This window comes from Rhincodon typus, chromosome 10 (assembly GCF_021869965.1).
Source record: "Rhincodon typus isolate 14 chromosome 10, sRhiTyp1.1, whole genome shotgun sequence".
In the NCBI taxonomy this organism is placed as follows: domain Eukaryota; kingdom Metazoa; phylum Chordata; class Chondrichthyes; order Orectolobiformes; family Rhincodontidae; genus Rhincodon; species Rhincodon typus.
In genome coordinates this window covers 52,013,314-52,037,823 of record NC_063341.1, presented here as the reverse complement: position 1 = coordinate 52,037,823, position 24,510 = coordinate 52,013,314, and the positions used below count along the sequence as shown (strand labels likewise).

The window sequence follows — 24,510 nt, the reverse complement described above, 5'->3', positions numbered from 1 at the left end:
CCCTCTTGCATGGGCAGAAGTTACAAAGGTTTGAAAATACATAAAAATAGATTCAAGAAGAGCTTCTTCTCCATTGTTAACAGACTTATGAAATAAATCTCACATGAGAGTTAATCTTTCTCTGCACCTTCGCTGTAGCTGTAACACTATATTTAGTGCTCTGTTTTGTTACCCTGATGTATTTATTTAAGATATGATTTGTGTGGATAGCATGGAAAACTATACTTTTCACTATCTCAGTACATGAAACAATAATAAATCAAAGCCCAGGGCCTGCTGCAACATTCTAACTAACCACATGCAGACCGAAGAAGGGACACCTCATTTTCCGCTTAGGCACTTCACAGGCTCTACGACTCAACATTGAATTCCACAACTTCAGAGCCTGAGCGAATGATATTTGTTCACCCAATTTTCTTACATTCTTTCTCCCATGAAGCCTTGTCGTATTTATGTCTTGCTTACTTTGTCCTAAATAGAGAAAACCCTTTCACACTTTATTTTACATCTCTATTTCTCTTTCACAACCATTAACAACCTTTTTTTGCACTGGGCCTCTGCACCATCTGCTCCCTTCTCCTCTGTCAAAAATATTAGAACATCCATTTTCCAACACCTTTGCAGTTCTGGATAAGAGCCAGGTAAGCCTCTAAACCTTAACTCTCTATTTCTTCCCACAGATACTACCAGTCCAACTGAGTCTCTCCAGTAATTTCTGTTTGTTTCAGTACTCCCATTCTGCTCTGAATATGGACCCAACAGGATCGACCGTGCCGCGGAGCATGCCGGTAATTGTAGTTCATTTCCCTGCCGCCCCGGGAGGGGGCGTATGCTGACTACATGTCCCAGGATGCCGCGTGGGCAGACATCGACGATGCTCACGTGACGCCCACGACGCCTCACGTGACTGGTGCCCGATCGTTGGACGCAGTCACCCTGGTCTCTGGCCGTGAGCCGCCTGCTCCTTCCGTCCGGAACGATGAACGGCTACGCGCTGCTCTACGGTGGTATCACTGTGGCCTTTTGGTCCACCATCCTCATAGTAGGTAAGACAGCGGGAGTGTGGGGGCGGAGTGTCGCTCCTTCCTGTACCGGGCCCAGCCCGGTGTCAGGCCTAGTGCAGCCGGGGACCGAAGATCCTTCCCCGGGGGCGCTGCACCTCCTGCTGACGGAGGCTTTTCGCTTTCAGACGGGTGTATACAATGTTTGAGCTTTTGAAATGGAGCCCGTGGAGGTGTCCCCCCGCTGGGTCACTTTGTCAGGGTTGTGTTTTTAATGAATGAACCCCACAACATGTTGAGAATCATCGCTAGGAATTAAATTGGGTTTTAAATGGGTGCTGGAAATCAGAAACAAGGTTCTGGAGAATTTCAGCAGGTCTGGCAGCATATATGGAAAGAGAAATAAAACTACGTTTCGGGTCCACTGAGCCTCTTTCAGGGGCATTTTACTATCCACATGAATTTGTTAACGAAGAGAGTGTCATTACAGATTCAAAAAGTAATGTGAAGAGTTGTTGTGTTGGATAAGTAAATACTTACTTAAAATTTTTTCCAGACATGATTTCCAGCCTTATAAAGTGCATTAATTGTGCAAATGTGTGAGGCTGAGCTAAACCGTTTTTCTGTTGTTCAAGTAGTGAGAGAACATGAAATGATGTCTCAAAAAATTACAAATTCTGATGAATGTAGACTTATTTTTAAAAATATTTTCTAATGAATCTACTCAGATGTTATTACATACTTCTGGAGCAAATGGGACAAATGAGTCCTGGCCCAGAGGTAGGAACATTACCACTGTGCCTCTATGTATAATTTTTTTCTTATGTTCTCTAAAAATATAAAATGTGCAGATATTTGTGATTATGAATATTTATGCTGCTCTTTGCTGAACTTTAGGTGGGATAAGGTCCTAATTCTGTCAGTGATGAATATTGCTACAGCTTCCTATGCTAGTCTTCTGATCGCCAACAATAGAAGAGTAAGGAATGTGACAGTTAAGCATTTGTTTCTAAAACTTTTCTGAAGTGAACCTGTCAGCAGTAGTGTCCAATTTCTAAATTGTTATGTTTGCTGACTTTTAGATATTAGTATAGACTTCTGGAATCAGTGATTTGACCAGCAATTGAAATGTTATGTTTGGAATTCAAGGTTGAGTGTAACTTTTTCTTTCATTAGTTGTGTGTTTGCTGGTCTAAACATTTAAATTTCTGTTCGCCTTTGGTCTCGTGTGCATTTGAGGGTCCGCTTGGTTCATCAATTGCACACTTATCCTGAGTCAGACTGTGGGTTCAGGTCCCAATTCAGACATGGAGTTGCCACTCCAATGCTGTACTGAGGGAATGCTGCACTTTTGAATTTTACATTTTACACGTCCCATTAAAATGAGGTCCTCTCCCTTTCTAAGATTGATGTAAAAGATCCAATGGCTTATTTTCAAAGAGTAGGCTATCTAAGTGTTAAGAAATGCACAAATAGGCTGCATTGTTGTTTTTCGAATGACTGTGAGAAAGCAGGCAATCACATTTCCTATTTATTAAAGTGAAATTGGTGGAAGCTCTCTAGTATGCTGTGGTCATGAGCTGTATTGTTAAAAAAAGTCTCTTTCAAGTATAAAAGATGTGAATCATGGCTAATGCAATTAGCTCAATACATCATATACAGAAATAAGTGTATGCAATAAAAAATTTCCAAAGCTTATGTTATGTTGAGATATCTAATATCTGATATCTAGGCCTGAGTATATTGTAATAAGGGGTAAACAATTTGGAGTGGGAGAGTTTGCAAATGGCGGAAGTGTCGGAGGATGATGCGTTGGATCCGGAGGTTGGTGGGGTGGTATGTGAGGACGAGGGGGATTCTGTTTTGGTGGTTATTGCGGGGAGGGGGTGTGAGGGATGAGTTGCGGGAGACACGGTCGAGGGCGTTCTCGACCACTGAGGTGGGGGAAGTTGTGGTCCTTGAAAAACGAGGACATCTGAGATGTATGGGAGTGGAATGCCTCATCCTGGGAGCAGATGCGGCGGAGGCGAAGGAATTGGGAATATGGGATGGCATTTTTGCAGGAAGGTGGGTGGGAGGAGGTGTATTCTCGGTCGCCGTGGGAGTCGGTGGGCTTGAAATGGATATCGGTTTCTAGGTGGTTGCCTGAGATGGAGACAGAGGTCCAGGAGGGAGAGAGAGGTATTAGAGATGGTCCAGGTGAACTTAAGGTTGGGGTGGAAGGTGTTGAAGTGGATGAACTGTTCGAGCTCCTCGTGGGAGCACGCAGTGGCGCTGATACAGTCATCAATGTAACGGAGGAAGAGGTGGGGTTTAGGGCCAGTGTAGGTACGGAAGAGGGATTGTTCCACGTAACCTACAAAGAGGCAGTTTTTGCAGATGGTGGAGGTAATGAGTGCCAGATGTCCAACATTTACATTTGTATAGCTAGCTCAACCTTCTCCATTTGCATGCCACTTTAACTGATTCACTTTATAGTTTACAGTTGCAACTTTTGTCATGACTGTTATTGTTTGGAATTCAGAACTTGCAAATTGAGCTTGAAACCCAATATGCATCGATATCTTTGAAAATACAAGAAGTAAACTACAAATTCATTGGAAATAGGGAGAAAGTTCTGGATCTAAAAGAGTTAAGGCAGTCTGCACAGTTTCAGCTTTGCATAACGTGGGAAATTCCACCATTGTGGTAACAGTATTTTGTGGTGTCAGGCAAGTGTAGTGGGAACTGATTACATTGTTGAAACTCTTGTTGTGAAATACAGGCTTGCAGTCCTTAAAGTTGAACAAAAACGATCAAAATCGAAAGAAAATTTGGTTTGTGAATTTTTTTGCTTGCCTGTGTTTTGACACTCTGTTCTTTGACTGCATAAAGGGTGTAAAAGTGGAGATCTGAGGGTGGCTTATGGAGGTGAAGAATGGAGGGCGATGTCACAATTGAGCAAATGTTTCTCGAGTATTGGCATACAATTCAAAGCACCAAAGTTTAGGTAGGATGCCAAAGGCTGGGAGGGAGTACACAGGAGAATTATAATGGTGAGGAACTTCAAAGAAAGTGGGGTTATCCTTAATTTAGATAAATGTGAAGTGCTGTATTTGTGTAAGGCAAGACTTACACAGTTAATGGTAAAGTCCTGAGGAGTGTTGCTGAGCAAAGAGACCTTGGAGTGCAGGTTCATAGGTCCTTGAAAATGGAGTCACAGGTAGACAGGATAGTGAAGAAGGCATTTGGTACACTTGCCTTGATTGGTCAGTGCATTGAGTATAGGTGTTGTGAGGTCATGTAGCTGTACAGGAAATTAGTTAAGCCACTTTTGAATACTGCGTTCAATTCTGGTTTCCCTGCTGTGAGAAATATGTTGTGAAACTTAAGGGTTCAGAAAAGATTTACAAGGATGTTGCCAGGGTTGGAGGGTTTAAGCTATTGAGACAGGCTGAATAGCCTCGTGCTATTTTCCCTAGAGCGTCAGAGGCTGAGGGGTGACCTTTATAGAAGCATATAAAATGATGAGGGGCATGGATAGGGTGAATGGTCAAGGTCTTTTTCCTGGAGTGTGTGGGGTGGGGGAGTCCAAAACTGAGGTGGTTGGCCTGCTTGCCTAGGTGGCTGGTTATTGTATAGACGTTTAACCACCATGCTGGGTAACATTATCCGTGTGACCTCCGATGAAGCAATGTTGTTCTACTCCTCTTGGTATTTATACGATCTGGTCTGTTAAGTTGGGTTATGTCATTTCCGGCTCTGTTTTGCACGGGTTTGTATATGGGGTCCAATTCCACGTGTTTGTTGATTGCATTACAGGGTGAAAACCAGGCCTGTAGGAATTCCCATGCCTATCTGTGGTTGGCTTGAGCTCGGATGGTTAAGTTGTCTCTGTTAAATTGATGGCCTTCATTATCTGATTACACTAAGATGGAAATTTTGTCATGGTGTTTTGCTGGTAGCTGATGTTTGTGTATCCTGAACTAGAGGGCGTAGGTTTAAGGTGAGAGGGGAAAGGTTTAACAAGGACCTAAAGAGCAACTTTTCACACCAGAGGGTGGTGCGTGTATGGAATGAGCTGCCAGAGGAGGTGGTGGTGGAGGTTTGGTACAATTACAACATTTAAAAGGCATCTGTTTCCATTCTCTACATCCCTATGACTCAAATAGGGAAGATCAAGGGGGGAAGCAAAATAGAGGTTTTGATAAAACAGGTTGGGAGAATTTATTTGCTCTGGCAAGTGAGTCAGTACCAAGAGGCCGTAGTGTGACGATATGTGCCTTTAAGAAGGATTTGCCTGTCCTGTTCCTCTTAAAGTGGCATGTAATAAACCTGGTGTCGAAGTGTCTGCTTCAGGAAAAGCAGAGAAAATAGCTTGGGTTTTTAAAAAATTAGACAAAGAAAGCATGAGTGTGTGGATTAAGGTTCTCTCAGACCCAGAGTTTTAGTTTTGCTTTCAGTTGTTGAAGTTGGGGTTTTTGGAGTTGAAGTTGCTGAATACAGCTCTGTTGCTGTAAGAAGCTTGTTCTCTCTCTGCTAGATTTAATCTTTGGGCTTGTCTTTCTCTTGGACTGGGGAGATAGTATGTGAGGGAAATGTGTTCAGCTGAATTTGCCTTTGCCACCGGTGTCGTCTTGGGATGCTACTACATTGGAGCAGTTGATGAGTAGTAAAGTTAGTTATGCCAGTTGTTTTTTTGTATTTTAACTGTCATGTAAAAATAGTGTTTTCCTAAGAAGTGTTTTGCTTAAAGCGTAGTAGTGTAACCAGTTGAATTACATCTGGAACACGGCACCATACACTTGCCTTTATAAGATAAAGGTTAGAGTCTAGGATATCTTGAGATGTTTTGAGGAGGTTTGGTCTGGTCCATGATAGTACATTTAGTATAACTGGCAAAATAGCTAGGGCAGAAGTCAATTTCTTTTCATGCAGGTTTGTTACAATGGAATGAAAAGCCTAAAAGATTTTTAAAAGGAAATTCGATATTTTTGAAGAGAACTTTTGTGCAGAGTTCCAGGGAGAAAGCCAGGATGTTGGCTAATTTTGGGGAATTCTTTGGAAAAATTGCTGAGTTTAAATGTTGACTGGCCTCCTTTCTGTAAGACATGACTGTTGATCCTTGTAAACCCATTAATAATTGCTCTCAATCAAGATCACAGACAAATAAAAAAAATAGTAAAGGTATTTTGCTGGTGAGACACCAATCTCGTCTACTCTCGCAACATCTTTGTGTAGTTTCCCTCTTTCACGTTCACTGGTTTTAAATTTTGCAGCATTCTTAAGGATGCCTGCAGTAAAAATGGACCTTTTTCTGTAGGGTCTTTAACTCCGGACTAAACATCTCTTCACAGAAAATTATGGCATAATCTTCACTTTAAATAGTTCAGATACTTTAAGCTAGGCAATGAAATTTGTTATTTGAGGAATTGAGCAGTACACAAGTGCTAGAGTTGAATATTAGCAAACTACGCATATTTGATTCGTTAATCTTGTTCATTCAGTGATAGATTGTCCTCCCAGAAGAGAGGAAAACAAAAATCATATTTATAACATCTTTTATGACCTTGCATTCCAAAGCTCATTGCAGACAATTAATACTTTTGATCTGCATTCACTGTTGCTTTATTGTAGACACGCTGCCTGATTTGGGTGCAGCAAGATTCCGTGATTATTCATGGTTTATTGACCAGATGATCTGTTTTTATTATGCATTTATTATCAGCATTTATTATGGACCAGGCACCAGGGCTAAGCACCCTGCATTTCGTGCTAGTGCTACTGGATCCTTTGTGCACTCAACAGCACACAAGATCTTCATTTAGCATCAGAGTATGTAACAGTTGAGCGCCACCTCTGTATTTCACTGGAGTATCAGCCTAAACTTTTGTGTTCAAATTTCTGGCGTGGGACTTGAGCCCGCAACTTTGAGGCTCTGGCAAGAGTGGCAGCAGCTCAACTGTAACTTACAGAAAGGAAGAATGTTTGGGGAAAAAGCACTCAGTTCCTCCTCTCAGTTCCTCTTCAGAGCTGAGCCCACAAAGTGCTCATCCACTCAATTTTTTTGTTTACTTGGCTGGTTACTGTATAATGTTAAACTTGGATTTATGTAGCAGCATTTGTAGTCTCAGAACATCCCAAAGTCGGTAAAGTTTTTCTGTATCACTGTTGTAACATAGAGCAGTGCTGCATCCATATTATGCAGTGCAGTATTCAGATAAATAACTAGCTGATTTGTTTCAGTGAATTTGGTTGAAGGATGAATACCAGGAAAACTGAGTGTGTTAACTTGTGTTTCTTTGAACCATGCAACAGCAGGGACTGTTTTTGAATGAGATATTAAACAGAGGCAATGTATTCGACAATATGAAAGTCTCTGTACTTAAGTACAATGTAGGGCAAAATTGATCTCAATTACAACAAGAAAGAAGAGCAAGTGTCTAATTAACAGTCTTTATGTTTGAAGCCCAGTGTTATTTCTGCATGCAGATCTGGTCTGATATGGACATTAGCCAATTTAAAATAATTACTAAGTGTGAAATGTTTAGTAGATCCCAAATAAATCTGATCCAGTACAATGACTAATCAGTCCTTTGCCATTCTAAATAAACACCTGCTTAGAAGAACAACCTTAGGTAGTTCTGAACATCATCTTTTATCTGGGTTAACTGTTGCCTGTTTGGATCAGATCCAAACAAATAGGCCAAGAATTTTGAAATCAGCAAATGACTTTGCACTTTGTGACCTGCACCTGGGTCAAGATCAAGTTTCAAGCTAATGACTTAAGGAACTTTTTTTTTCAGTTTTAAAATATATGGGTAGTGTCTGCCATGTGATGGAGTGGTTGAGTTGAGTAATCCTGTATCTGCTTCCTGATGTGCAAAACCCTAATTTTAAATTGACCTTAATTTCAAAATGCCTTCAGATATGACCGATATGAGAATGCACATTCAAGTGGGGAGAGGTATCTCAATCTAATGTGAGCTTTATTCTTGTCAATATACAATTTAACTGTCTCCATTTCAGTGGAGTGATAACCTTTGTTGAGTTTCTCCTCAAAATCACCAGACTTCAGTTTGATTTAATTGAAGATATGATGAGAATTCTGCTGTAGCTGTCTTTATGGGGCGAAAAGAGTGATGAGGAAACAAATGTCTTCTCTCATTCCCTTCTGCAAGATAACACTGGAAAGTTGTGCCACATTGAAATTGAAAAGCCTCTTGTGTATTGAATTACAATTACCCCAAATGGATCTGACATTTCTGGAGTGTTAGACATGAAATTTTATTTCTTAAAAAGCTGAAAATCTGTTTTTGATACCAAAAGTTGAGGTATACACATTTTGGAAAACTTTCAATTGTTCTCAAGTGCAACTTTGTTTCTTTCTATTGCAGGCATTTGTTACACAATATTTGACTTAGGATTTCGCTTTGATATAGGATGGTAAGTCATTTTAAAGGAAAAGTGAAGTTCTGATTTATTTCTAGCAATTTACTTTACCCTTATTGCATCAATCCAATCAGCTTGGAAATGCTTATACTAATCGAAGATAACTTTCAGAAAATTCATGGTAATCAATCAGTTGCTAGTAATTTTTTCACTCTCTAAATTGAATATTACCAGAAGCAAATTTATAAGGATGTTCATTCATTTGTGCCTGTTCTGTATTCTGGCAGTGTTTTTCAGACCATAACCACTCCCTACAAAAAAGAAGTTATTCTTTGTTCTTTTACCAACTGCCATTTCCTCTGGTTCTTGGCCCTTCCACCAATGGAAACAATTTCTCTCTTATCTAGACAGTTCATGATTTTGCACATTTTTATCAAGTCTCCTTTCTACCTTTTGTAGAATAACCCCAGCTTTTTTCCAATCTACCCATGTAACTGAAGTTCCTCATCTCTGGAACGATTCTCTTAAACATTTTCTCACCGTCTAAAATTTTCACATTCTTCCCAAAGTGTGGCACCCCTGTAGCTGAACCAGCGCTTTATGAAAAGGTCATCAGAATTTTTTTGTGAAGTATTGTAAATGAGACAAAAAGCAACTGCAGTTATTACATGTATTTTCTGACTAGGACAGTTTGCTAGGGACTTGAAGCCAAAATTATGCTGTCTGGTTTATCACATTATTCTGCTTTCGTACACCAGGAATTAGCATATTCAAATCTTACACTGATTAGTACCTCACTTAGTAATGTAGTAAAGTGCTAATGAAACTTCTTAGGCTCTAAAATTTCCTCCATAAAATTTTATGTTCCTCTATTTCTTCCTTTTAGACCTTTCTAAAACCTTGCCCCTTGGAAAAAGCTTTTTTCAACTTTTTGAAAATTCTTCTTTCACTGTGGTAACAGTTATTGTCTGATTGTACTCCTGAAGCATCGTAGAATATTGAGGTTGTAGATATGCTTGCCGAGCTGGTGGGTTTGGTTGCAAATGTTTCGTTACCCTGCTAGGTAACATCGTCAGTGCACCTCTGGTGAATCATCCATGTTCAGTCCCACTCGTTATTTATGTCCCTTGGTTTGCTGGGTGGTTGGTATTACTCCCGGTTCTGTTTCTCGGTGGTTTGTTCACATGGTCTAATTCAATATGTTTGGAGTTCCAGTTAGAATACCAGGCCTCCTGGAATTCCCTGACGTGTCTCTGTCTGACAATATGGGTACGTGAACACCAACTAGCCACCAAGAGACATGACTAATTATCACTTATCTCACAACACACAGACAACGAGGGATACTAATTTGACTGGGGCAACACATCCATAATCACACAAGCCAAACAGACACGCCAGGGAATTCCTGGAGGCCTGGTATTCCAACTGGAACTCCGTCAGCAAACACGTTGAACTGGACCGAATATACAAAGCACTGAAAAACAGAACCGGATCTAATGTCAGCCATCCCAGCAAACTGAGGCATATAAATAACAAGCGGGACAGAACACCGCTTCACCGGAGGTGCACTGATGATGTTAACTAGCAGGATGACGAAACGCTTGCAACCAAACCCACCGGCTTGGCGAGCATGTCTACAACCTCATCCCCAAACTGAGTTACAAATCTTCTCAAACTTTAATCATAGAATATTTTTGTATGTTCATTTTGCAAGATTCTAATGCAAGCTAGTCTTTGGTTTGGAATTTTGGAACCAAGATTTGCTGACATGAAAAATATTAAATTTCAAAGCAGTTTTTGGTCTTGTTTTTAGACAATAAAACCCAATTACTAAATCACACGTAGAAATGGATGCCTGACAATAAATTGGAAGCCTCTGCAAACTCCCATTATATGTAGAAATATTTGGATAGGTGTCAAAGGATTGAATTTTTATGAGCCCATCAAGTAAGCTTTGCCTGATATTGCATTTGAAGGATTTGTCTGTTACTAAAATTCCAGAGATAGGTGTGGTTTACAAGTTTTTTTTAATATGCTGGCCTCTTCTGGTTGCTGCTTCTTTACAGTCCTAACGTGTTTTGTGAATTGTTTGTTAATATTTAGATTCTCTGCCTACATGTTTTCTAAACGTTTTGGATGAGGTTAAAAAAAGTGGAAGTTGCGGTTGTATCAGTTGAACCATGGCTGTTGGTTCAGCAAGTCTTGTAGGTGGGACCAGATATAAAGTTGGAAACGAGAACATATGAATTTGGGAGAAAATGAATTGCAGAAATGATTGCTCGTGTGAACCAGGCAAAGATGAGAACAAATATGTCCTTGTGGTTCTGAGTTAGATCCATGCCCTGATAAATCAAAGTTCAAAAAAATCAAAAAGCAGAATACTATAGATGCTGGAAGTTTGAAATAAAAACGGAAGTTTGAAATAAAAGCAGAATTTATCAGAAAATCTCAGCAGGTCAAGTAGCATTTGGGGAATGAAACAGTTAATACTTCAAGATCATGACCTTAGTGCAAAGTTCAATTGTTTTGTGGAATGAAGGGTGGGTTAGGTTGGTGAGATGTTGCTGTATGGCAAATATTTATGCAACACCTTTCTAATAAACTTGCTAAAAGTTTTTGTATAGAATGAAGAAAAACATAAATTGAAGGAGCAGCCGTCAAATTACATGAAAATTGCACAAGGTTTCTGAAGACTTGATCAAGAGGATTTTAAAACGTAGAGTGAAATAGAAAACTGGCTGACTTAGGCCATTTCATAGAGTTGGGTTGAGGTGGTGTAGCCATCAGCTGTTGATATCATTTGTAAATATTTTAACAAAAAACCAAAAGAACTGTGGATGCTGGAAATCAAAAACAACTGAATTTGTTGGTAAAACTCAGCAGTCTGGCAGCATTTGTGAGGAGAAATCGGTTAGGTATTCCGAAGAAGGGTTACTGGACCTGAATGGTAACTCTGCTTTCTTTCTACAGATGCTGCCAGAACTGCTCAAATGTTTCAGCCATTTCTATTTTGTTTTTGTATATATTTTAGTCTGTTTCATTGACCTTTGTAATGTCAGGTTAATCAATTTTGATCGTAGCATTGTAAAAAATTTAAACTTTTTCCTTACCATGGAGAATTAAGAATTAAACACAAGTGGATGCTTTTATGCACCTTCCTCCAGCTAATAATAAAGCATTTTTTATCTTGTGTGTTTTGGAGTTTTGAGAGAATGGGGTCTTTGCCTTGATAGTGAGAGAAAATGGAATGATTATAAATGAGTATACCCTGTATTTGAATACAAGCAGGAGATTCAGTAATTATCTCCATCTCCCCTTCCTTTGCCCACAACACCCGAAAGACCAATGAATGTGTCTTTTTATTTAAACAAGACGTGAAAAGTTTGAGGAGGCAGAAGTATCCCAGAATTGTTAAGAAATTGTGTCAAATCATCATGGAATCGTCTGTCAGAAACTGTATTAATTATTGAATTAAAGATTGCTTAAGGAGGTGAACTCTAAGTGTTTTATATGTCAAATGCAGTTCACTTGATGGGTGCGTAAGACTTTATCTTCTTTAAAGAAAATAATTTGCTGTTGATTATTGAAGATGTCCAAATCTTGAATTGTCAGTATATCACAGCTTCCAGGAATAGCGTGTGGCCTGATTTTTGCAGTAGAATCTTGTTTTAATCTTGTTTTGTATTGATGTAAACTTCACTCTTATTTTTAGTTAAAACACTTGCTGAACAATGACCTTGTAAATTGAGTGGTTGAATAAAAGGATTCTGAGTATTCTAGATTACCATTTTATTAAATAAATCACTTTTATTAGTGCACTTAAAGCTACTGATTTAGCCCACACTCTGCAGCTAATCCTTCTAGCAAAAATGGTTTGCGTTGGATTGTGGAAATATTTTTGTTTATGCAAATGTAGGGTCTTACTGCTGCCTTGCATGTCATCTCACTCTCTTGATGCGTTATATATGTAAATCTGTATAATTCCTGGATTTTGTGACAGTAAAGGCAGTGAACTTAACTACAACTTCTGGAATCTGTATATGTGCTGTTAAGCACAGGAATCTAAATGTTGCAGTCAGTAATTCTGTGCTGCTTCATACAGTGTGCTTTTGAAGTCCCTCCTGGAATGCAGCCTATTAGAAATTCATTAAGTGATGATAAGTTTAAATTGCACTTGATGTCTCTGTTAAATTCCTTTAAAATATTGCACCTTGTTAAGGTGAGGTTTAACTCTGTTTTTAACAATGTTGTAATTTAATAACCCCCAAACGCCTGACTCACCCCTCAAGTTTTGTATTCATTGAATGTCACTTTAAATTTAAAAATTCCCCATTTAAGAAAATGTTAATGGGTTTTAACGCTTTTAATATCTGCTGACCCAACCATTTTAGGTGCAAAATTTTGGTGAATGAAGTCTTGACTTTTGGTTTCTAGTTTGTTGTCTGTGAGAGAGTACCTTTTGATTGGCTGGTTAGTTTGCTTGATGTCACTGTTGGATTCCTGTTGGCAGATTCAGTTTAACTTCGGTGAGACAAATCTACACGGCAATGATCTCTGGATATTTTTTCAGTCAGTGGTACTGATTCACTGCTTACAGTAAAATAAACTATTTATTTCATGATCTTGATATGCTCAATCTGCGAAAGAGTTGACACTGGGGAAACAAGGACATATTGAAATGAATGTCTCGTTGGGACATTGTTTGGCATGATGTCTTTCATGTAGGCATCCTTGGATTAACATTGGTAGTTTCTTTTCAACTCCCATTTTAAAAGCTTGTACCATATATTTGATACTTCACATAATGAGTGCAAAAGATAAATGATTTATTTGATTTTTTTTCTTCCTAATTAGGTTTTTAACAGAAACTTCTCCGTTTATGTGGGCAAACCTTGGAATTGGATTAGCCATCTCTTTGTCTGTTGTGGGGGCTGCATGGTAAGAGCTTTCTGTGATGGATTTGACCAGGATTCCCGCATGTCATTCTGCTGACAAATCAATGTAATAACTATTGCACCATGAACCGTGTTTTTTTTAAACCAAGAGGTTCTGAGGAATACATTATTGTCAAGATATCATTTTTGTATAGGAGATAGTGATTCCTCAGAGAATGAAGGCATTCATGACTGTATGCAGCAAGACCTGGAAAACATCCAGGCTTGGACTAATAAATGGCATTTAATATTTGTACCACCTAAGTGTTGAGCAATGACTATCTCTAACAAGAAGGTCTAGCCACCTCTCCATAACATTCAGTAGCATTGCCTTCCTAGAATTTCTTATCATTTGGATAGGTGGTATGGCTGCTAAAATAGATCAGAGGTCATGCATTCCTTAAGTGATGTACCACCTGACTTCTCAAAGTCTTGGGAACACATTTGTGTATCCTATTAGCTGAGGAACACAACAGGTTTCATTGAAAAAGAGACATAATCATTTGCTTTCACTTTTTTTATTTACTCAGGGGAATTTATATTACTGGATCCAGCATTCTTGGTGGGGGTGTCAAGGCACCTAGGATTAAAACCAAAAATCTTGTCAGGTAATTTTAAAATATCTTAACTTGCAACGTTGCATTTGGTGAACATGATGAAACCGCTTTCTCTATATATAAAATCAATTTTACTTTCAAAATAATGTATTATGTCAACTGATTGCATGCATTTTTGGAAAGTTTTCACTGCCCTCTAGCACTTGCGGATATCAGGTTGCCTGTTTTTGCATGCATTTTGATGGGCAGGACTTGGTTTTCCGGTTTGCCACATCTTTGATTTAAAGGGAATCTATTTGCCAGGGTAATGCTTCGGACACTGAGGGAAAGAATAGGGCGTTAAATTTCTTTTTTATGAATTGTTTAGATTTTCTCCTCATCGGGCAGCTACTGATGTTGAACAGGATAATTTTATTGAGGCTTGTCCATTCCAAGTAACCGCCATTAGCCTTTTGCAGAGTTGTCAATTCATTGCTGGCTTTTGTTGCACTCTACAGTTTTCCAACTTAAAACAAAATGTTGAAAATCATCACCATGTCTGTCAGTGTCTGAAAAGAGAAAAAAGTTAATTTTCCAGCTATAATTTTCAGAATTGGAAGATCACCCTTTATCATAGTGAAGAATAGAACAAGGTAGGGTTAAGTAGGTATTTTTTATCAACTTGTTTGGATGTATAATGACATATCTCTGGAGCAGGTGGCACTTGAATCCAGGTTTTCTGGCACAGCGGCAGCGACAGGTGTGCCGATCTCTGTCACAGGGTCAATTATTATGATGAATAGCTTGTTGTCACGAAAGAGGAGGAGCCTCAGGAGAGTCAGATGGGTAAAGAACAGGAAGATGACAGAGATAGTAGGAACTGCAGATGCTGGAGAATCCGAGACAACAAGGTGCAGGATGCTGCTTGGGAAGATGACAGAGGGCTAGTTCCCTAGGACATGAGTACAAGGAGTTTAAAGAGAGGATATATTTAGTTTGTTAACTTATTGAAACGTAAAATGTCTCTTCCCTCATCAGCCTGGGAATTGTCTATAGAAAACTCTGCAATCTTACGTTGGTAATTTAGTTTGTCTCACCGTGGAACAAGAGCATGAATTGTTTTGGTAGAGTTTGAGATTTTTTTTTGAGAAGTACTAAATGTCAAGTTCTGTATACAAATTTACCTTAATGCCACATCTGTCTGTTTCCAGTCTGCTAGTTGGCTATTGTACTATTCTGTTCTGATGTTGACTTGCTCGGCTCCATGGTTGATAATGTCATCTGAAGTGCATGATATAGTGAATTATCAAGTTATGAAATTATACTAAAGGGATCATTGTGTGCCCCAAAATATACCAGTTTTAGTTTCAAAAAAAACGTATGTAGGTGAGGCTTGTTATAGGAACAGGAACAGAAATAGATCATTCAATCCCTCAAGACTGTTCCACCATTCAATAAGATCATGGCTGTCCTGTGGCCTAACTATATACCTGCCTTTGGCCCATATTCCTTAATATCTCTTTAACAAACATTACCTACCTCTGAATTAACAACTCATCTTGCATTCACTGTCATTTGTGGAAGTGTGTTCCAAACATCTACCCTTTTGTGTGTAGAAGTGCTTCCTAACATCTATTATGAACAGTCTGGCCCTAATTCTCAGTCTATACCCCCTAGTTCTTGAATCCCCAATCAGTGGAATTAATTTCTGTTTATTCTATCCTTCATCTTCCAGTTAATGTCTTGAAGAATTTGATCGGTTCACCCTATAACCTTCTAAATTCTAGAGAAAATAGGCCTAGTTTGTATAATCTGTCCTTTGACTTAACCCCTGAAGTCCAGGTGTCATTCTTGTGAACTTACATTGTACTCTCTGCAAGACCACTATCTGCTTCCTAAGGTTTGGTGCCCAGGTCTGATCTGCTCACGGTACTCCAAGTGGGGTCTGACCAGGGTTTTCTGTAACTTCTGCATCCTTGTACTGTAGTCCCCTAAATATGAAGGCCAGCATTTCATTAATTTTCTTGATTATTTTCTGCACTTGCGACATTTTTAAAGATCTATGCACCCGAACTCCCAAGTGTCTTTGGACATCCACTACGCCTGATCCACTGCTAGTTTCCTCTGGACTTTCAGCAAGTTGTCGCTCTCTTCAACTGTAAATGTGAGGCAAAGTAATTATTCAACATCTCTGCCAATTTCACATTGAAGGTGGGGATATTGTCAATGACAGTCTTAAGTGGGCCAGCATTGGTCCTGATCACCACCTTTCCGTTTGTAACTGTAAAGTTTCTAATTATTCTTTCATAATCCCTTTTTTAGGAGCTCTTATAGACAGACTGAGGTCATTTGCTGTCTTAGCATTTTTCCCATTCAGCAGGATCTGTGCTTTTTAATTTTTAAAGCCTTTTTGTTCAGCTTTCTGTGGTCCATTATCTTTTCGGTTATGCATGGCTGTATTTTCTGTGAAGTGGAGCTCTCCTCCTCCCCTCCCCCCCCCCCCCCCCCAAACCAGGTATTAGCTGGTTTTGCATGGCGTTAAATGTTCCTTTAAATATCCACTGTTCTTCAGTTGTTTAACCCATTAAGGCAGATTTTTCCCTATTTACAGTGGACAGTCTGTCTCATCTCATTAAAGTCAGCCTTGACTTTTTTTTATTCATTCATGGGATGAGGGCATCGCTGGCTAGGCAGCACTTATTGCCCATCCCTAACTGCCCAGAGTCAACCACATTGCTGTGGGCCTGGAGTCACATGTAGGCCAGAACAGGTGAGGATGGCAGTTTCCTTCCCTAAAGGACATTAGTGAACCCAGGTGTGTTTTTCTGACAATGGATTCACAGTCATCGTTAGACTCTTAATTCCAGATATTTTATTGAATTTAAATTCCACCATCTGCCGTGGCGGGATTCAAACCCGGGTCCCCAGAATGTTATCTAGGTCTTTGGATTAATAGTCTGGTGATAATACTACCTGGCTATCGTCTCCCCAAATATCTAAACCTCTAGCAACTGATTTAGCTTTTTGCTTTCAAACACTTCATTAAGCTCATTTTATGATGGCTATTTGATAAAAGTTTATGAACAATTAGGTAACTGATTAAGTCTACCTCATTATTAAATCCCAATATTGCTTGTCTCCTTGTTGCATTCGGAGCATATTGGCAAGACTATGTATTGTTCCTAAATAAAAACTGAAAGAACTGCGGATGTTGTAAATCAGGAACAAAAACAAAGTTGCTGGAAAAGCCCAGCAGGGCTGGCAGTATCTGTGAAGGAAAAGCAGTTAACGTTTAGGGTCCAGTGACCCTTTCTCAGAACTGAAGAAGTTCTATGTATTTTTCCTCCCTAGTTGCCTTAATGATTTGATGAGTCATTCTAAGGGCCTTAAGGACTCCATGCAGTGGACTAATCATATGCAGTCTACATAATATGAAAGTAACCCAGACAGTTGTGGCAGATTCTTTTTCCCTGAAAGATGATTTTTGAGAAATTTTCAGTTTTTAGTGACAATCTGAAAAGATTTGCATATTTTCTCAGATGTTAGAACGATGATTTATCTCATTGATTTCATTTTCTCAAGTTTTTATGGAAGACAAGGAAGTAAATAGGTAGGAAAGTATTGACTTTATAATGAAGATACATAAAATCACTAAAGGTAGTTAAATAAAACAAAACTGCAGATTCTGAAAACATGAAACAAAAACAGAAATTGCTGGAAAAACTCAGCAGATCTGGCAGCATCGTCCAGAATGTTGAAGGGTCGCTGGTTTCGAAACATTCTTCCTGTAGATGCTATCAGGCCTGCTAAGTTTCTCTAGCAATTTCTGTTTGTGTCCCTAAAAGTAATTGTGCAATTTGAGGCCACACAAAATAAGCAAACATCTAGGCTTCGTCGGGGGAAGAGATCAGAGAGCTAACGTTACACTATGGTTAGACTAACTTTGAAATATTCTGCACTATACTGATTTACATCTCACAATAAGAGGATATCCAGAGACTGAAAAAAAAACAGCAAAAACGGAAACCAGAATTAAGCAGGAACAACTTTAATAAAGATTGGTCAGCTGGAGGTCCTATTTCTGAAAGAGGAGTTAAGGAATAGGTTTTTAAAAGTTTATGAAGGCGTTTGACATGGTAGATGTTTGCACTTGAGTCCAGAATGTGACGACGTACAAATATCAGCATTGACTAGTGGGCCAAATGGTCTGTTTCTGTATTGTGCATTTTACATGATGCACCCCTCAAATAACCAAGTTTCAGATTACAGGAAGAGTGAGAGCTGAGATGGTAAAACTTAGTTTGGGAAAAAAATGAGAACAAATCTGCATCTTAATGTTATAATCTACTTGGAGTGAGAATGTTAGAAGCAGATTCTTGGTGAATTAAATATCTGCAAAAATCAGGGTTTGCAAGTTTATAGCCACAAACCGACTAGGGTAACCATAATAAGAGAGATGATAAACATTATAGCAGTTTGTCGTTGCTCTATAAGTAACCAAAAGTGACTTCTTACCATTTGTATTGCAGCATCATTTTCTGTGAAGCTGTTGCAATTTATGGGATTATCATGGCTATTGTCATCAGTAATATGGCAGAGGTACGTGAAATTTTAATTTTATTGTGTAGCCTGAGATGCATTTGATGTCAAAAGCTGACCTGACACATTTTATAAAAATATGATCGACTGTGTCCATTTGATTAAAGCTGTATTGTCTCATTCAAATGAGTAATTCCAATTTGCATAACACTTGCCAATTAGTGTATCAATTAAATTATGCTTTTATGCAGTGTCACTACATTGCTGTCTTCTCAAATATTGAACAGAAACAGGCTTTACAAGACAGTGGCAATGTTGCTCATCTATATACTTTTCTTCCAGGTGAAAACTCTCAATGATTTATATAAGTCATATGTTTTTGCCTGTGGCAAGGATAACCCAATATTACTCAGATCTGAGTCACATTTGCTCCCCTGTTTCTGCACATATGAAACATCTGTATTTTTAAACAATTCCCAAGGAAGCTAAGTCTCCCCTCGCCACATTCATGCATATCTGGATTAATTGAAGTTAACAGAATCCTGGGGGCAGATCACCTGTCTTATATTTTGGGTGAAGAATAGTCCGTTGTTGAGGGAGTTAAAATTGAGAATCATACAAATTAACTTGCGAATTCTGTTGCTCTGTCCATGCCTTAATGGTTTTCTTAGGTATAAAAAAAATTATTATTATTAATTCTGGAACCTTTTCTCACAGTTTACATGTAGCAACAAATGCCACCTTTAAGAAAAGTATCCCCAAAATTCTTTACCCTTGAGTTTCTGAATATGTTTATTGTGTAAACATTTATTTGAGGCGTATTTAAGACTGTTAACAAAACAAATAAGATTAGCTAAATCCCACGAAAACTGCCTTTAGCCAGTAATGTATGACTTTCTTTCAAGTGAGTAATTTGAAAGATGAGGAACTGGTTGCAAGTATTCCATTTTTGCTACAATTTGTTTTTTTCTGTTCTGCACAGCCATTCAGTGGTACCACTCCTCAGACAATTGGAGCCAGGAATTATCAAGCAGGTCAGTTTCGTTTCTGTTGTACCAACTTTAAATTTTAGCCACTTGATGTGTATTAGATTTGAAATGGAAGTCTGTAGTTATCAGGAGCCATTTCTAACTGTTCCAGTTTTGGCAAGAAGGCTGCATAACTGGTGTCACAACCGCTTCTTGTTGCTGACAGGCTTTGTCTGAATGTGTCTGTGCCCACTCTTATGTGAGTTTTTCAACTCAAGGGTATGTACAGACTTTGTCCAGCAAAAGGAAAGTGTAGTCAACCCACTGATTAACTGTTCATAACATTTAATTAACTATATCTTAGAATTAGTACTATTAGATCAGTATGCATTTAACTGTCTCTGGGTGGCTTTTCATGATATCTACCCTGACTAAATTAGCATGTTGTCATTTCTGAAAATAAGCCTTTTTTATTGGCTATAGTATTGACCAGAATTCTTTTTTGCGGAATGATATGGGGGATTGTAATTGATTTATAGTCTTGGGGGAGGGAGGAATAAGAACAAGAATTGACCATTCCTTTGAGACTGTTCTGTTCCTCTTTCTCCACTACTATATATGTGAGCAATGAAGCTGAGAGGAAACCTTTGAACCGTTTCTATTACATTGTTGTTATCACCCAATAAGTGATGGGTAAAACTGAGTTGATTTGATTTTTCAATGGGTAGATTTCTCAGTTTCTTGTTTTCACTTGTAGGGTTCTCCATGTTTGGTGCTGGCCTGACTGTTGGATTTTCTAATCTGTTTTGTGGTATCTGTGTTGGCATTGTGGGTAGTGGTGCTGCTCTGGCTGATGCCCAGAATGCCAGCCTGTTTGTCAAAATCCTGATCGTTGAAATTTTTGGCAGTGCCATTGGATTGTTTGGAGTCATTGTAGCCATCCTACAGGTAAGATGATTTGCTGAGTTTCAGAAGAGGTAATTGGTAATTTGGATTGTCCTTACTATTATCAAAAATGATCTGGTTCCTGAACCAGGGTGAGGGAGTCCATAACTAGACGGTATAATTTTTATGGTGGGAAGGGAAAGATTTAAAATAACCTGAGGGGCAACTTTTTCTACACAGGGTGATGTGTATGTGGAATAAGCTGCCAGAGGAAGTGATAGAAGTGGGTACAGTTGCAACATTTTAGAAGACATTTTAGACACGCTCGTGGATAGGAAAGCTTTGGAGGGGTATGGGTCAAATGCAGGTAAAAGACAGGGCATCCATTGTTTTGCTGACAACTCTGTAAAGCACTTTGCAATTTTCTTTTCCTTTTAAAACCGTTATCTATTATTGTTACTGTTTTGTTTTCGTGTGAAGAGAATGTGCAAAGTTATGTCACAGATACTTATTGCTTCAATCTTAATATTCTTTCTAATCTATATTAATTTCCTTTTAGTTTAGAAATATATTGAATACACAGTTAGAAGTGAATTATACCCTTGTATGTTAATTACCATTGCTGTATCAGTATAGAAGGAAGAATATATAATCTGTTTAGTTAATGATACTATCTCTGTTCATTTATGAAAAGCTACAAATTACTTCTGCAGCCAGTAGAAGTTATTGCTGTAAAATAGAATTAATTACTTTTCTTTTTTATTGTAACAGACATCTAAAGTGAAAATGGGAGATTAGCCATCATGAAGATGTTGAGAATCTGAATTCTGGAAATGAGATCTAGATTTGCTGTATATAATTTATTTAAGTGTATATTTTCCCAACATATTTGTGGTTTTAAACCCACCATTTGCTGAAGAGTGATTGTGACACGGTCTGAAGTGATTCCTGATCAATTCTGCAAAATGGGCCAGGTGCTGTCCAGCAGTATTCCATAGTTTAGTCTGTATTCTGTTTAACTTGCAAATGTATAGCCCATTTCAAATTCAGAATGGGGTGGAGTAGCGAGACAGAATGTTAAAGACTTCTTTTTCTGTCATACATAAATGGTGAGATTTATTCCTTATGGCCTTGTGCAAGACAGCAGTTGAAAACGTGTTGAACTGTGACTATGATAAAGAACCATCTGATAGACTTGCATTAGAGTCCTATGGCTTGCAGTCATCAAATCTGTAATGGATGAGTTCATATAAAACTCATTTCACATCAATTTGTGTACCTAAGTTGCACCTTTGTATGTTATGTTTCTTGTAAATGTGATGGAGCAACTTTAGTGTTACACCACAATGGCGACCAGAAAAATAAAGTACATGTTTATATGTGGGTTTGCATCAAGCATTGACTTTCTGCACCCATCCTGCTGCTGCTTTTCCCACTATGTTTTTAAGAGAAACTAATTTTTATTAAATTCTGTTTTCATTTGCATGCCTCTTCACATTTGCATTTGAGTTGAACTATTCCAATGCTTTCAACTACACCAAGTGAATTGGAGTATTGGATTACTGAGACAAAGTGTAATTTCAGTGACCAGGACAGTAAAAGCATATATAATTATACAAGTGTTTAGGTCTCTTCTCACTGCATCAACTTTGGCTTAATCAGGAAATGTAAACAGGCTGTAACTGTAGAGGGTGAAAAAGGCAAGTGCTGAAGACACTCAAGATCTGGCAGCATCTATGGAGAGAGAAACAGTTAATGCTTTAAGTCCAATGTGACTCCTCAGTTTCTCCAGAACTTTTGTATTTATTTCATATTCCAACCTCTGCAGTATTTTGATTTTGGTGTAACTGGAGTATTTTCAAGCAGTAGTGAAGGTATAACATCTGAAAAAGTAAACTCCATCTAACTTGGGCTAACCAGTTCATTTTCCTACTTTGCACATACTGTAACAAGTTTAAGCAGCAAGTTTGATCCCGTTGACTTATGCAAAATGATTCTGGCTAATACGTAAAAGCATTTTTCTGAAGAAGGGTCTAGGCCCGAAACGTCAGCCTTCCTGCTCCTCTGATGCTGCTTGGCCTGCTGTGTTCATCTAGCTCTACACCTTGTTATCACATAAAAGCAAGTGCTGGTTCTTGTTGAACGTGAAATACTCCTTTATGAAATGTTCTTGTAACAGACATAACTCTTTGCTGATGGATGGAATTTTAATCTGAAAATTGCATGATAGATGTTGTCTATCCATCTTAATGGATGAAACTTTGACATTGTGCCCATTATAATTGTATGTTATGCTTAATTTTTTTCCACACTATTGAATTCAGCTGCAAGAAAGTGTTAAGTCTCTTGGTTGATTAAGTTTCAACAACTTTGTATGCTTCCTTTAATGTAGAGGAAAAAGTCTTGTGAAACTTCCCAGTAGTGTTATCAAATTAAATTTGGCATTATCCCACAAGATACTGGGACAGATGACAAAAAGCCGGGTCAGGTGGGTTTTAAGAACTTCCTAAAGAGAGAGAGGTAGAAGATGCAGGGAACTAGCAGCAGAGACATGACTGCCTGCTGTGGATTGGCTAAAATCGGGGCAAGAGCTCAGAATTGGAGCCTTCTCCTCTGAAGAGTCATCTCGATGTGAAACGTTAGCTTGCTCTCTCTTCATGAATGCTGCCTGATCCGCTGTAGTCTCCAGCATTTGTTTGCAGTGCAGATTCCAGCTTCTGCAGTAATTTGTTCCTGCAGAACTGGAGGGGTACAGCTATCTCAAGTGTTTGTGGAGCTGGAGCTAGCGGTGATTAGAGATAACGAGAGGTTTGAAAACCATGGTGAGAATTTTCAAAATTTAACTGCTTAACCAAGGAGTTGAACTTTCCCCCCAAGTTTGAAAATGAATTGACACTGAAGTAATATTTTAAAATTTAAAATGTTCAGGACATATTTTATCCCTGTTTCCAACTTTATCTGAAACTTAAACATCTCATTTTCCAGTCTTTTTTTTTTGCTAAGAGTTCACCTCGATAAAGTCAAGATTCCACCCAATATCAAACACATTAGAAATATTTTCACCTTTACAGAATGTTTGCTTCTAATATTGCTGTGGAGTTATTAATCCTTTTTAACCCTCTTGCACCATCGTCAAGGGAAGTTCCTAGTTGTCAAAAGATTCAAAATGGTATCCTTATATAACTCTTGACAAAGAAATGACTTCAGAAGCACCTAGATATGGCCATGATTTCTGAATGCTCGGTGATTAATGTGTTCGAGAACACAGTGCTGTAGCAAATGAATTGATCACAAGTGTTGATTATCAACAAAATAGTTCACACTTGTCTAATATCCAACACTTCCAGTAAGATGAATTCCCTGATGTGACTTAAGGAACACAATGCACATAGTGGCACTAGTAAATGTAAATGAGTTGTAATTTTGTTTGCTCATTATACTTATGAATTACGCAGTCTGGGTGTATGCCAGCTTGTATTGATTTAAAGATGAAAGCTAATGTTGAGAGTGGGAACATGTACAGACCATTGCTTCATTTCAGTCTAAATTTCTATCTGAAGTTTTAGGTTGTAAAAGTTATTAGTGTAGAATTCAGCGTCCTTATCCTATTTCAGTGGACAGAAGATCCTGGGATAAAAGTTACTGTGCTAACATGGCTAAGGTTATTAGAATGGCTAGTTTGGAATAGTTTCACCAATCATGAAGTGTTTATTATGTTACTAAGTACGTTTCATAATATTTTTTGGAACTTTAGTGTGTAAACTAGTACCTGATCTGAGAGGACTTGATGTTGAACAAAGGGAAAAATGTGTTTTAATCTCTCAACTGATATTCATAAAATCCCTACGGTGTGGAAGCAGGCCATTCGGTCCATCGAGTCCATGCTGACCCTTTGAAGAGCATTGCACCCCAGAGGCACCCTTACTCTGCTGGTAACCCTGCATTCCCCATGGCTAAGCCACATCCCTGGGCACTATTGGCAATTTAGCATGACCAATCCACCTAACCCGCAAGTGTTTGGACTGTGGCAAGAAACTGGAGCATCCAGAGGAAACAGACATGGAGAATGTGCAAATTCCACATACAGTCACCCAAGGGTGGAATCAAACCTAGGTCCCTGACGCTGTGAGGCTGCAGTGCTAACCACTGTGCCACTTACAGATATTACTGTGTTGAAAGTAGAAATTTTCTTAAGTATTTGTTTATGCACACCAGTCCAGATTTTGTGGTGCTAATGACTGAATCTGTCAGTGTTCTGTCATCATTTCTCTGA

The 24,510-nt window shown here is 38.6% G+C and overlaps 1 protein-coding gene across 2 annotated transcripts; it reads left to right on the top strand.

The window, feature by feature from the left end:
- The first annotated feature begins 861 nt into the window (after positions 1-861).
- atp6v0b (ATPase H+ transporting V0 subunit b) lies at positions 862-21,620 on the top strand. 2 transcript variants are annotated; one of them, XM_020522012.2, is made up of 8 exons: positions 862-1,046; positions 8,378-8,426; positions 13,230-13,313; positions 13,840-13,917; positions 18,375-18,444; positions 19,367-19,418; positions 20,110-20,300; positions 21,009-21,620. In XM_020522012.2, the coding sequence occupies exons 1-8, from the start codon at positions 980-982 to the stop codon at positions 21,033-21,035; spliced, it is 618 nt and encodes a 205-aa protein (XP_020377601.1). In that variant the 5' UTR covers positions 862-979; the 3' UTR covers positions 21,036-21,620. The 2 variants fall into 2 exon arrangements, with proteins under 2 accessions (XP_020377601.1, XP_048457543.1); XM_048601586.1 differs by lacking the exon at positions 8,378-8,426 and having other exon boundaries at positions 915-1,046.
- Positions 21,621-24,510: the final 2,890 nt, after the last annotated feature.

Coding starts and splice junctions, on each gene's coding strand:
- atp6v0b (XM_020522012.2), top strand. CDS start 980: ATGAACGGCTACGCGCTGCTCTACGGTGGTATCACTGTGGCCTTTTGG. Junction 13,918..18,374: donor AAAACCAAAAATCTTGTCAG/GTAATTTTAAAA, acceptor TTTGTATTGCAG/CATCATTTTCTGTGAAGCTG. Junction 18,445..19,366: donor TCATCAGTAATATGGCAGAG/GTACGTGAAATT, acceptor TGTTCTGCACAG/CCATTCAGTGGTACCACTCC.